Source organism: Pieris brassicae, chromosome 5, assembly GCF_905147105.1.
Source record: "Pieris brassicae chromosome 5, ilPieBrab1.1, whole genome shotgun sequence".
Taxonomy (NCBI): Eukaryota; Metazoa; Arthropoda; class Insecta; order Lepidoptera; family Pieridae; genus Pieris; species Pieris brassicae.
The window spans coordinates 21,223,329-21,237,690 of NC_059669.1; the positions used below are offsets into that span (position 1 = coordinate 21,223,329).

The 14,362-nt window shown below is 33.1% G+C and overlaps 1 protein-coding gene across 5 annotated transcripts in view; it reads left to right on the forward strand.

The window, feature by feature from the left end:
* LOC123709890 (POU domain, class 6, transcription factor 2) overlaps positions 1-13,806 on the forward strand; it is a 118,921-nt gene extending 105,115 nt beyond the window's left edge. For 3 of the 5 annotated variants that reach the window (XM_045661483.1, XM_045661482.1, XM_045661484.1), the window contains 5 exons: positions 4,955-5,135; positions 6,901-6,954; positions 7,766-7,849; positions 9,284-9,420; positions 10,931-13,806. In XM_045661483.1, coding sequence (XP_045517439.1) covers positions 4,955-5,135; positions 6,901-6,954; positions 7,766-7,849; positions 9,284-9,420; positions 10,931-11,055 — 581 coding nt within the window. In that variant the 3' untranslated portion in view covers positions 11,056-13,806. The remainder of the gene's footprint in view (positions 1-4,954; positions 5,136-6,900; positions 6,955-7,765; positions 7,850-9,283; positions 9,421-10,930) is intronic. The other 2 variants (XM_045661485.1, XM_045661486.1) reach the window with 2 other exon arrangements.
* Positions 13,807-14,362: the final 556 nt, after the last annotated feature.

Sequence of the window (14,362 nt, forward strand, 5' to 3'; positions counted from 1 at the left end):
TTTATACATATTAGGATATTTAAGGACAAGTTTACGTGTTTCCAGCATTTGCTAGTGTAAGATATTGTTCCGAATGAAGTGAGGCTTTTTTCAAGGTCAAGGTAAATAATCTTTATTACAGAATTTGACACACAATTTCTCTATAAGATAAATAAACAAGCACCAGAAACAAATTGTTATCGATATTTTAAGGACAGCGTCTCTCGAACCACAACAAAGAAATATCCCGCCAAGCCACTTGACAAGTGACATTTCGTTTTGTATACGTAATTATAACTAAGAAAACATCGAAATTAAACTCATTACTTTGTTTTTATTAAGTCAATTTTTATTACTTCCTTTTGCTTATTAATCCGTGTATAAACAAAATTCTTAATAAAATTTAATAATTTAAGAATGTTTATTTGTTTTGTAAACAATATTCATATAATCGTATACTAAAAAAACATCAGATGAGCCTCCTGCCCGTTTGTTTTGTGTACGTTGCCGCCTTATTAAGGATTGATACGCTCTTTTACTGAAGGACCCTAAGTCGAATTAATTTGGAAATACTTCAGTGGGCACCTGGTTCCACTTAATGTTGGTACGAAAAACTGCCTTAAAAAAAACGCTCACTTGTCTAACTACAGACACCGAGGTGATAGGGGTGGAATTTCCGCCTTGACGTCCTATGAAACTGAAACTTTACTGGGTCATCGCCGACTTAAATCTGACGTATACGTCCATAGCGTATTTGACAAAGTCATACCGGAACTCCTGTATGTCAAAATGTATGAAGTTTTTGACTAGTTCGACAAAGCTCTAAACCTGATGTATCCAAAGCGTAATTTCATGACTAATCTTATTACCACTTTCAATTAATTTTTTTTAAATATACGAGTTAAGTATCGCTGAAATAAGTGTTACTAGCGCCATCTGTTTTCGAATGTTGTAATCATTATGACGTGTAAATGTTTTCATGCATTATGGAAAATACGAGCTAGTCTTATTTCTGTTAGGTGATTTTTAATTGTTTTTGAAATAGGTTTTGTGCATCTTATGTATTTTTGTTTTTTTTCTTCGAAACTATCGCATTGGTTTAGTACTGGAGGATAGTGTATGTATTGTAAATAACTAATTAAGTTCCTAGTTTTTAGGCATTGTTGTTGAACTTAAGAAAACTGTTTTTCATAAACTAAAAGCCCGGTTTCATTACGGGCTTTAAGGCGTTTTATTGAAAAAAAATAATAATATCGAATAAATTTAGATGTTGTTTTAATATTGATAAATACCTAGTTTAACGTATTTATAAATAAAAAGAAATTTGATTGAAATTGCTACTTCATTAATAAATGTTTGATGTCGTAATTTTGACTTATTTTAAAAAGACACGATTACTCAAAAATGGTTCATACCTACATACTTATGGGGTTAACATTATCGCAAATAGACACCCAGATGACCTAACGGGAAAACGTCGAATTGCCAAGAGATAAGCAAAAAAATTAAAAAAAGCATGCAACCTCCTTTCAATCAAAACAAATAATATAATGTATTGTGAAAAATGCGTTTATAACCTTTTTTGCGATGCCAACTTTGTATAATTGGATAGACGAATAGATACTTTAATAACTTTTAATTAAATTTTATTTTATTTACACAATTTCTATTCGACACTTTAAAGCTATTATGAAATGGGTCTTTAATTACGGACGTCCAACTGCAAACTTCGATAATATAAAGGTTAAACTTTCGAACGTTCGAATCTAATTTTAATTCCTTTTAATTACTATTATAAAACCTCATTACAACAGAATTCGATTTACAAAATTCATAAACTACAAATGTTGCCAGTTCATCGAATAATTATACATAATCGAGCGTTGAAATAACGGAATCGATTATGGAGAATATTTTTCGACTAATCATAATAGTGTTAGCATGTAAAGTCGACATTAATATTTGAAACGCAAATTCGATATTAGAGATTTGATGAGGGTATAACTTAAATCTAGTACCGTAAGTCGAATTCATTTGCATGGTTTTTCGTGGAAACATTTTGCAATGAACGATCGTATAAATCTTTAATAATATAGAAGTTGGTCGTTTTCAAATACAAGTTCGAATATTCGTTATACATTTAATATGTATGAAATTAAATTTAAACGTAATGACAATATTTTTAACATATATGGTAATAATAATAAATAAAAAATTGATACAGAGAAAAATTAAAACAAATGAAAAGTTTGGTCACAGTGTATCAAAAAAATTTAATTGTTATAAAAATGTATGCTTTTGTGTTATACTTATTAAGCTTAATGTAAAAATAATTTGTTGTGTCGTCGTGTTTATTTCTTTGATATAGAATTCAAGCCCGAATTTAACAGACTATAAACAAAAATAAAAATACATCTGACAATTATCTTTCATCATAGACAAAATGTCCCCAAATAAAATAATACCCCACAAATTTATTGCGATTTAATCAAATTTACAGCCAATACTGTAATTAGAGATATCCAAAACAATTCTATCTAATCGCCAAAATACTTAATTGCTATTACTTTATTAAATTGTTCTTGTACACGTAACTCGGGTCAATAGTCGAAACACGCGAGCGATAATTGTATCTAATTAATTTAACGTATTAAACAATTAAGAGTGCGGTATCTTGAGCCATACGAATTCGGTGTACTTCGGCCAATTGCCTTATCTTTAATTATCGTGTAACGCGAAGTACTTGTACTGAATTGAAAGATGCCAATTATACCATAGACAGTTAGTGTTGCCCAATTCGAGTACCAAAGATATAGATAATAACTCAGATTTAGAATCGAGTCTATAAATTCGATGCTCCTGCATATTGTGTTAAAGTCAAAATATATTGATTCGTTTAGTTGTTTTATAAACGTATACAAATGATGATAAGTAGAAAAGAACTGGCCATAACTGAATCGTTGTAATAACTTATTATTAGAATTCGGTATGTGAAATTGTTGCCAGATGGAAATGCTAGCTCCCGATAAAGCTTGCCTTTGTAGACGTTGTAGTTAGTAAGTAAAACACTTTATAGTACTAACAATCCTTTCTTAAAATTCAAGATATATAAAAATTTATATTCAATCTTGTTTTAGAATTTTAAAATTAATTTGGCGATTCTAAATCAAACATAGTTATGGCCAAACGCAATTAAAACAAAAAATAAAGCTAAACATTATTAAGGAGTTCCTCTTCTAAAATCTTCCCAGGTTTCTAGTAGGCGTTCTCTCCTTTCCCTTCCCACCTTGTCATTCTAAGTAAGGATCTATTGACATCTACCATCACAAACGCAAGCTATGTGACCGGCCTATTTCCACTTTTTTTGAGTGTTACCATCTATTATTTTTGTTGTCTTGCAATGTTTTTTATGTTTCTTTCATTTTCAAAAAATAGACCCATTAAAGGATCAACGTAAAACAGTTTTTTCCATTTAATTTAATGTGTTTTACTTCAATTTGTATGGGTGATTTATTAGAGATTTATTATAAAAAGTTAATAAAAGTACAAAAATATGATCAGAAATTGGTTAATTAATCAACTTCTACGTCTGTTATTATAATTCGTATGAACAGTTTTTTGTGTTACCAACAAATATCTAATAATTTTCCCCAAAATGCATATTGGAAAACAATCTCAATCTCCCATCTATAATGTGATTACAGTCACTGCAAGTAACAATTCATCGGTGTAACGAACTTAAGCAATCCAAGATTTACCGTACACCGGTAAACAGAAAACGATTGCCAATTTGCTAACCCTACCTTGTCTAATATTTGTAATCTTAACTAGAGAAAGTAGCTACTGCATGAAGCAGACCACCTCTTTGGTACTGTTTTCCGTCTTTTTTATGTAATAGAAGGCAAATGGGCAGGACGCAGATGTTGTGATGCCACCGCCCATGGCCACTCACATTGCAAGAAAGCTCGCAAGTGTGTTGCCGGCCTTTTAAGTACGCTCTTTTCTTGTCCTTAGGGGTCGTTCAAGTATTACGTAAGCACTATAGGAGGGGGGGCGGGGGTGCCTTTGATTTTCTGATTTGGATTACGCACACATATAACCCACAAATTGTCTATGCTTGAATGCAAAATGCATTTTCGATTTCTATAAAAATAATACGTTTATATACTATTATTTTTGAGAGCTTTGCTTACTTTTACTGACAAGAGGGGGGGGGGGGATAAATAGCAAAATCTGCTTATGTAAAACTTGATCGGCCCCTAAGTGGAATTGGTCCATTTATTTTAAATATTTTGATTTATGCGAGAATGTTACTTGTATTCCTAGCTATATTTTTGGGAATACAATTTTTGAAAAACTCTGAAATGTCTAAGTCTAAGCTATTTAAAAATATGCAAATCTGTTTTAAGTTATTTTACGATAAGTTAATTTTTGTATGTATGAAGAACCTGATCTAGACCAGGAGAAAGTAATTGATAAAACAATTATCAGTGGCACGGGGATAATTTGTCATTGGCAAGCTAAGCAGGGGGTGCTTGAGGCACGTCTGTAGCGCTAATGACATTCCGCATAATTAGGAAGTGCCACCATCTACTAATTACATAAATTGCCCACTAGCTTACGGTAATTTCGCTGCGATGGCAACTTTTGCGATCCCCTTTCTATTGACTTGTAGTGAGTTTATGTCCTATATAATAAATACATTAAAGGATATCGACGATTGATAGGTCGTTTATCTACAAACAGGATTTCGCAAGGTCACATTTCTTCTAAAATATTATGACTGTAGTAAACATAACATGACACTGTCATGTGTATACTAATATATTCTGTGAACACGAAAAATTGTATTGTGTCAATTGCTGAGTTAGTCTCTTTTCAATGTTAAAAATTGTTTTTTTTTATATAATAAATTAAATTTAAATTAATTTATAGTTAACATCCTGTATAGAACTTAATATAAAAAAATTCACAGATCAACCAACAATTAGCCAGTCATCGGGCAACGTGGTGGATGGAATAAATCTTGAAGACATCAAAGAGTTTGCGAAAGCATTCAAATTACGGCGCCTTGGTTTAGGCCTCACACAGACTCAAGTTGGTCAAGCTCTCTCGGTTACAGAAGGACCCGCTTACAGCCAGAGCGCTATATGCAGGTAGGATAATACTAAGACAAGTTTAAACATGCTAAAACACAATTTGTTAATCTAGCTCCAATAATAGAAATTGAACACTATACATTGCTGTTACAGTTTAAAATTCAGAGTCGCACGCTTGAAAAGTAGCTTAAATCACGCAACAGAAACTGGCAACACCAACGAAGTTGTCAAAAATGACAGAAAATTACTCTTGACAACCCCACGAGGCCAACAAAAGAGGTTTTAGTTGCGCCGTCACGCAGTCCGAGTACAGTTATCACACTTTTTAATATCGCTAATTGAAGTGATTTGTAAAACAGCGTGACTCCTTTCATTGCTTCCAGTTGGTTTAATTAATTACGATTCGGCTTCCGTTCCGTTTCGGTGTCTCGGACGCCATTTTTGGTGCTAGACGGGTCTTCTGAAATGTAGATTTATTATTTTACGCTTCTGTGGCTATAATGTTAATGTCTGACACATTGTAAATTATGTTTATGAATAGCTGATGAGTTAAGAACACTGAATAATGTCTTGGATAAAAAATTAATTGTCTAATTACTCATACATTGTTAACAGAATCATAGCCTAAGTAATTTCAGTTCCCAAACTTCTCACCAGAAACTCGAGCTAAGATTTACATATAATAAATACACGTTAGAGTTAATAAAAGCAAGTAATCAATATAAATTAGGAATAAACGAAATAGTAGCAGGCAATTATATTCAATTAAAGCAAATCAATTAATATAAAATGTTTTTCACGGCCATGACTCGAAGGAGTATTTTCAGTTTGGAATCGACCTCCTTCGTATAATAAAATCATTAATCGTTACTTCTGTTCGAGTTAATTAATTATCTTGCCGTAATTACTTTTTTCGTGTAATTAAAAGAGTAAAATTCCCCTGTCTTTGTCCCGTCCTGATTTCATTTTCCATTAATTTTTCTTTCGTCTCCCCTTCAACTTTGTATTGTGACGTGGCTACAGTAGTTACTCCTTTGATTATGCTGGACTCAATTAATTTGCATTATAATTGAAATTAATTATACTTGAATAGACCTCAATTTCTTAGCGTTAATTGTGCAACTGGAATATCATCAAGATATTTCACTTGTTAGGCGTTTTTTCAAATTTAATTGTTTAATCTATAGCAAATATAATATTTGTAATAACTTCTATATAATGTTTCAACTATTGTACAAACATATTGTAAAAATATAAATTAACAACACACAAATTTACAATATTCTTAACCTATATAATAAAAATAAAAAATTTAAAAATAGAAAAAACCTTAACGCTGGCAACATTTCCTCGCTATATTGCTATACTTCTCCGTTGATCGAGGAAATCACCAGCTCTGTGGTCACCGGTAATATCAAACAGGCGCCAACTTTATTCCTTATTTAGCACCTGTGCACTTGAACCCCACAGAGTTCAACTTCAAAGGCAACAAAATCAACTGGAGAACTTATTTCAAAAGTAACGGATATTTTTTCCAAATATGTTTAATGGTCATTGTGCTCATGATTGAATACACTGAATTATCCATACATCCAGAAGGGTACAATTATAATTTCATATTAACGTAACTGCGTCAATGCATTACATATACAGTATACAATTCTTGATAGAAATAATATCATTTCATCATAATTTCGACTAATTTTATCCTTAAAATTACCTAATTTAAAAACTATGAAAAACAAGCGTGCGACTCAAAACATTCTAGTTATTTATGGTTTTTTGATGGATTATCTAACATATTATTTGTTACCGTCCCCAGTGCCCTGGCTTCGCAGATGCTAGCAGCTCAACTGTCTTCACAACAACAAAACATGTACGTGTTTTGTTTTATATCCACACATCTGAAGCTAACACCATCACAGAACTTGACAATATTCAGCTCGACTAAAACCTAAAAGTTCGGATGGTGATAGCTTCTGAATTACACCAGCCTGTTACATGCATTAAGCACACGCTTCACTACGACCGTACATAACTTGTCTTTAAATCTTTCAACGATATTTAATATAATCTAATCTTGATCGGCGATCCATGCATACCACGTGAGTGTAAGCCGCATACAATTATGTCTAATTACCGGTTTTGGAGTTCCTTTCTTTTCCTTTTCACACGTGTACCGTATTTACATACAAGTAATTATGGTAAGAAGGCGTTATACATCAGAAGAACGTTACAATTGTAGTTAAGACAAAGCCATTAACGTCGGCTACCAAATGCGCCGTTCGACATTATGAATAATTGTTATGAGAACTTTATCTGATTAGTTATTTATAACACGACGTGTAATTTTAGACTTTCCATCTAAACCTTGATGTATTATTTCATTAGTTTTTTTATTTGTATTAATATTCATTTCGCGCAATTCAAAGCCAGGGCATTGGCATACGTTACCTTTCGCTTCTAATTGAATTCATTTTATTGTTACGTTCGGCATTAATCAAACTGATTACTCTGGCCTAAATTGCCCATTGTTTTTTCTGTATCTTCAATCGTTAACGCTATGTCAATGTCCTGCAATTACTCTGTTAATTTGGAAATTAAATTATCTCGGGATGAGGCAACCGTGCGTTATGCTTTCCGTTCGGACCGTTCAAGTCTAACATTCTAATTTATGTTCGATACAGATTTGAGAAATTGGATATAACACCAAAAAGTGCGCAGAAAATCAAACCGGTGCTCGAACGTTGGATGAAGGAAGCCGAGGAGAGGTAAATATTGTTTGAGTGAATATTGTATTACCGTCGTGTCATTTGGCCTTAACGCTTAGCGATGATGAACATTTCTCAAATCTGGACTAACTGCGCTATCGTTATGCTTTTTTGTTTATACGTATTGCTTGTTTACTAACGTATTGCCGATGTAGAAATATTTCATTAATATGAAGTATTTGTATCAACGGTATCTTGCGTGTGCGTTTACGGACTTTTCGGATATAGGAGCGGCTCCGATCCTGCGTCGTGTTCACCGTTATCTTGAAAGTTGCATAAGCATACCGGGTTTATTCCCCATTTACCACTTAACATCTTATAGAGCCCCCTTGTGTCTATCGATTATACATTTTGCATCATTAAAATGCATTATCTGAATGCAACGGGAATGGTTTAACATTGCAAATGGTGCGTTGAATTTGCAATCGCTTGTCCCTCTTGGTGGTAATTTTTAACGAGCGCCCCTGCCAACGAATTGTACTTGAATTAATTTCTGATATAGATTCAGTCTCGTCTTCATTAAGGTAACTAACAAATCATCCATTTAACTTTAATCGCGGCTGACTTGTTAATTTTCATTTTAGCCCTCCGTTTTAGATTGGTTACCTTGTATAAGACCTATAGTTACAGGTTACATACTTTTGAAAACGCTTTTGTTTCTTCGGTACACTTATATTATTACTAATAATACACAAAAAATGTTTTTTTTTATAAACAGTACCCTGTTCATAAGCCCTCGCTTTTGATATTAATAATTCCTACGTTATACGTGGCATATATTTATAAAATACATTAAAATTATTACAAATAATATACAAAAATTTGTGTTTTTTTTTATAAACCGGACGTGTGGGTACTTTTGACACGGGTATATCTTAGCTTCATTCGCATCGCGGTACATATATTGAATTCATATCTAAGTTTCAGTGACAAATAAAGATGTATTATTAATTTGAGTATACGAACTAATGTATTTCGTATATAAGGCGATAAAAAATCCTTACTGACGCAGTAAGTTTCCCAAAACCTACATAAATGCATTGCATCTTATTCATTTATGTAAGGATATTCAAATGGCATTCGTATTATGAAACCAGACCAAGGTTCATTATTTACATTTGATAGGCTTATTTGTGATGTGAACTTGGAGTGTGTATTACGAAAATCTCTCCCTGAATTGATTTTGGGTCAATGATTTCAAGAGTTCCGGATTACACGTTTATTATGTCTGTTCTATACTTTAGACTTGTTCGTTATACGCGTTGAACGAATAGCATTTTCTTCGGCGACGGTATTACAGGTGAAAGTTTCTAGATGTTCTCTACGTACGTTTTCTTATGCTACAATGTCGTCGTTACACACACTACACACTTCTCAAAAACACATACACAAAAGTATAGAAGACTGGATATAACTATTCATATTTATTTACAGGTATGCATCGGGCCAGAATCACCTGACAGACTTCATCGGTATGGAACCAAGTAAGAAGCGAAAGCGGCGAACATCCTTCACACCACAAGCCTTAGAACTCCTAAATGCGCACTTCGAAAGAAATACTCATCCTTCAGGTACGAATTGATAACGTCTTAATGTACGCATGAAAAAAACATGACTCACTGTGACGGTCCGCCTGAGCCGAGCGTGCCAGAGCGCGGAACAAACGATAAAGAGGCCTAAGCGTTTGGCTTGTCTGGCTTGTATCTTCTAAACATCGGTAAAAGTGAGACAGCACCAGCTTTTTAGGTCTGGGGTTCAGATTTCTGTTTCATAATCATTTGTTAATATAATAGGCAAGTAGGTGATCAGCCTTCTGTGCCTGACGCACGCCGTCAACCTTTTGGGTCTAAGGCAAGCTGGTTTCCTAATGAAGTTTTCCTTCACCGTTCGAGCGAATGTTAAATGCGCATATAGATAGAAATTCCATTTGTGCACACCCGGGGATCTAACCTACGACCTCAGGGATGAGAGTTGCACTCTGAAGCCGCTAGGCCAAGAACAGTAAATTGTTTTGTCAACTGTTTGTAAAGCTTCTTTTTATTATACAAAACAATGATAATTTAGTGATAATAATTCAATTTAATTCATAAATTGTATCCAATTTTTTATCGTTGTTTTCTTATGAAGTCGTGTTAAATTATCGTCTGTAACTCGAATTTACAGACAGCCAATTTTTTTTATTTTTTTTACTGAATAAAAAGTCATGATTAGAAAACCACTGGTTTGTATTTATGTAACCATAACAGTATTGTCTAGGAGGGCGAGAAATGCATAGAAAAGAAGTTTTAACATTGTCTTTTTTTGCTGCTTAACGTTAGGCTATCTAATAACTGACAGCTGAACAGGGGTTATACTTAGCGCTAAGTATGCCCACCATTAGTCAAATTGGATTTTGGCGTACATAAGCAACAACTATGAATATTCCGAGACTTGATGACTTGATGAGACTGAGATTCATGAGATTTCTGACTAGTCGTTCTCGCGTTTATAATCAAGCATATAAAATAATATAATTACTGTTCCATATATAAAAAAATAAATAAATCAGTGGCCCTTTTGAGGTTCGAGCCTCAGATTATCTGTTTCATTAACATTTGTCAATCTAGCAGGCAAGTAGGTGATCCTCCTGTGCCTGACACACGAAGCAGCCGTCGACTTTTTGGGTCTAAGGCAAGCCGGTTTCCTCACGATGTTTTCCTTCACCGTTAGAGCGAATGTTTAATGCGCACATTAAAAGAAAGTAGGGGCATATGCAGCCAGGGATCGAAGGGGAGTTCTAGGTTAAATTTTAAGAAAAAAGCTGTTTCGGGTTGGGCACATAATGCTGCTAAATCATCTTTAATTAATAAAATGCGTCTACAAAGACGTGTTTAAAAATCAGTTTTAAGAACCAAAATTAAACCCAGGACATTGTGACAATGATATATTCGTATATATAGCAAATAACATTAGATAAAAAATGAGCTTTCAAAATACATTTCATAATATATATTTATGTATACAAATATTTATCTATAAAAAATATATATCTTTTGTAAAAATGTGTTGTAAAAATAAATAATTGTAATTATATTATTCCAGGTACGGAAATAACTGGCCTCGCACATCAACTAGGCTACGAACGTGAAGTTATCAGAATATGGTTTTGCAACAAACGTCAGGCTTTGAAAAATACTGTACGAATGATGTCAAAAGGAATGGTCTAATGTTACTGTCATCTTTAACGTCAACTATTTTAATATGTTATTATTGTCATTTGTTTAACATTGCTTTTACTTATAACGCCTCTTGACCTGAATGAAATTATTCTTATATAGCGCTCTTTGACCTGGACAAGCCCCGATGTTATTCATAGCAAATCAGTCTTGTGACAGAGAAAGTCTGTCAAATTGTGTTTACGCTGTTAAAGATATTACTGTGACAGTGTATTACAACTGATCTAGTTTCTTGAGTAAAAGGAAGTCTTTAACAGCTGATTGAATAGCCCCTTGTAGATATGAAAACGGTTTGACATTGCGTTATTTTAGCAAATGTCAAAATGGTCTAAATTCTAAGAACCCGAATATGACGAAATAAGGCGAACTATACCCTTAATTTTATATAAATAATTGTTTTATAAGTAAAAAGCTCTCTTAAACTACTCGTGTATTAGAATTGAAGTTTTTGTCTCTTCTATCCGTGTTTACGCTATGACGAAATGAGACAGATCGACTTGAATCGATAACGTTTTAGATTAATTTTGAGGGACAACTGTTGAATGGATTATTATGATTAGATCATTTTGCCCCTGTTTTAAGAAAGTGATTACAATTATTTCCTTACTTTAATTTAAACACCGATCGTTAAATGCATTTTATAAGGACCGTGTTTTAATCATTCATACGTCCAACTACAAAAACTGTAAACTAAAGTTTTGACAGGTTTGACATAAGGAATACAGACAACGCGACAAATATTTCGCAACAGACGCAGCCTTATTAATCTTTAATTCTAGAGTATGACCTCTATGTAACCCTTGATCACGTGACCTTTTCACGTCTGTCGGATAGTAATTGTCTCGGTCATTGTTGTCTTTTGTCTTTGCGAGAATAAATTATTTACTTTATCGTAACATCTTCGATCCCCGTTCCAACTATAGGGAGATTTAAAATTCGTTACTTTAGCTTACGGTCTGGCCTTACTCGAATCTGACGATTCCAGCCAAGTTTAGTAAAATAATAAGTTTTTAATGGAATGTTTATGTAAAATAAAACATTTTGACTGATATACTCGTCTCGATGTAGCTATTTTAACAATATAAATTGTTCGTAGTATAACTAGGTGTTTAGTACAAAATTAATATTGGCTTTACGTTTCCTTGTATGATTTGTGAATGCATTTTGTAAATAAGTACAACGTGAAATCTCATGGTAAGGTTATTTATTTTTACTTTGAGTTTTTTTTTTTGTTTTTAGCGAAATATGCACCGTATAGTTTAGAATACGTAGTGAATGTGTCAGTCTTAGTGGCCTACCTTTTTCGAATCTTAGTTTTTCTGTTATTAGATAGATATAAAACAATATGTATAAATGCATTGTCGTAATGTAAATATTGTTCGTTTAGTTTAAATGTATTATTAGTTGTAGTTAACTATAAGTTTTTAGCTTTGTAAGATTTGTGTATACAAGTTAGAAATTTGTTGCGATAATTCCTTGAAAGCCTTTATTTCAATGTTTGCGAATACTCCATTTGTTTTGTAACGTCATAACGTTTAGCAGCAGGTCTGGAGTGCATATTTTTTGGAATCCAACAAATAACTAATAAAATTACCTCGCATTTGGAAAGTAGATTTTGAAGTATAGAATTTTCAAAAAATTGAAATTATATTTGATTTAAGCAATTGAATCCAAAACGTATGCACGATTTTTGCATTTTCCTTTACGACAAACTCACTAAACGGTTATATTTTGTACACGACTCAGCTGGCGAAAGACGATTCCAAGAACAGACACCACTCACCACTCTGCATTTTCCGGCGATGAGCCCCAAACGTTTCCTTATATGATGACCTACTGCTAATCGTTCAGAAATAGATTTAAGGTGTAATTTAACGTATGTTAATGACCAATGAAAACCAACTTGTGATGAATAATATTTGTACTGTTACCTACTACTTAACAAGAGTCGTTAAAAAATATTATTAAAAATATTGAACATATTTTTCGGCTGTTGAAAAAATTGTAAATACAATATTAAGGATAATAAAACTATTTGGATTAATATTTAGGAACAAAAGGGAAAAAAATATTATCAAAATTTATATTTTCAAAAATTATTACAAATGCAAAAAATGTGTATTTAAAGTGGAGGGTTCGGCCATAATCAAAATTATCGTTAAACGGATTTTTTACGACTTTGCACATCACACACACAAATAAATCAGTACGGTACACAGTGTCTAATGTGCGATGCGGTGTCTCAGTCATATTCATAAGGAAACAGGTTTTTCTTTACACCGACCGATCCGGGATTAATTAATCTAATTATAGAATAATATTATCTAAAACGATACTACGTTTATCCGTATTAAGCCGAATACTTAAATAGATGTACCATAGTGCTTTATCGATAAATAAAAACCTGATTCCCCTCAAACATTAGCGTAATAGCCGGCATGGAAATAATGCTAAGTACAAAATAATTAATTAATTATAAAACTGCTAGTCCGTTATTAAATAAAGTTTATTATAATTGAGAGATTGATCGCATCGCACCCTGGTTTTCATACGCAATTACATAGTAATAGTAGTTTAAAAATTATGGAAATCTACACATAACTTCATCTGTAACACATATTCAAACCAAACTGTAACAGTATCTAATAGTGTATTAATTTCTCTTCCTGTAATGGTACCGATTGAATGATATGGCTGCTGGTTTATGAAGAAATGCAGATTAAAGGCAGATAACTGTTTGAATTCTTGTTTTATTCATTTTATTATCACCCATAGACAATTTGCCCTCACTAATCTTTTTACGCGCGAGACTTAAGAATTTATCGCCGCCACCTGGGGCGCTGTAAAACTTTTCATTCTAATAATCGGAGGTTGAAACGTGTACTCATGATAGGGAAATGACAGACTGCTAGATTTTTTTAAATATTAATGCATACGAAACTGTCAACTGTCAACTGTCAACTGTCATTTAGTACTAATGGTATGTGTACCACTGCTATGACTATGCATTGACCTTGTGGGTGTGTTTCTTGATATTGCTACTGCATATGACAATGTCCTACTTACGGCGTTCAGGCGGACTGCTTAAGCTGAGTGTACTTTCGAGGATGGTGAGGCTGCTATTTTGCAGAACTACTCTGATAAAACATCAGAATACCTCTCATCCCCCCCAGACTAGTCTGGAAAGTTCTCCCTCAATGCTTAGTTCTCAGCCCTCTGCTCTATAGCATTAATACTCATGTCCTCGAACTGTCTCTTACCAGTTTTTGTAATATTTTACTATATGCTGATAATATTG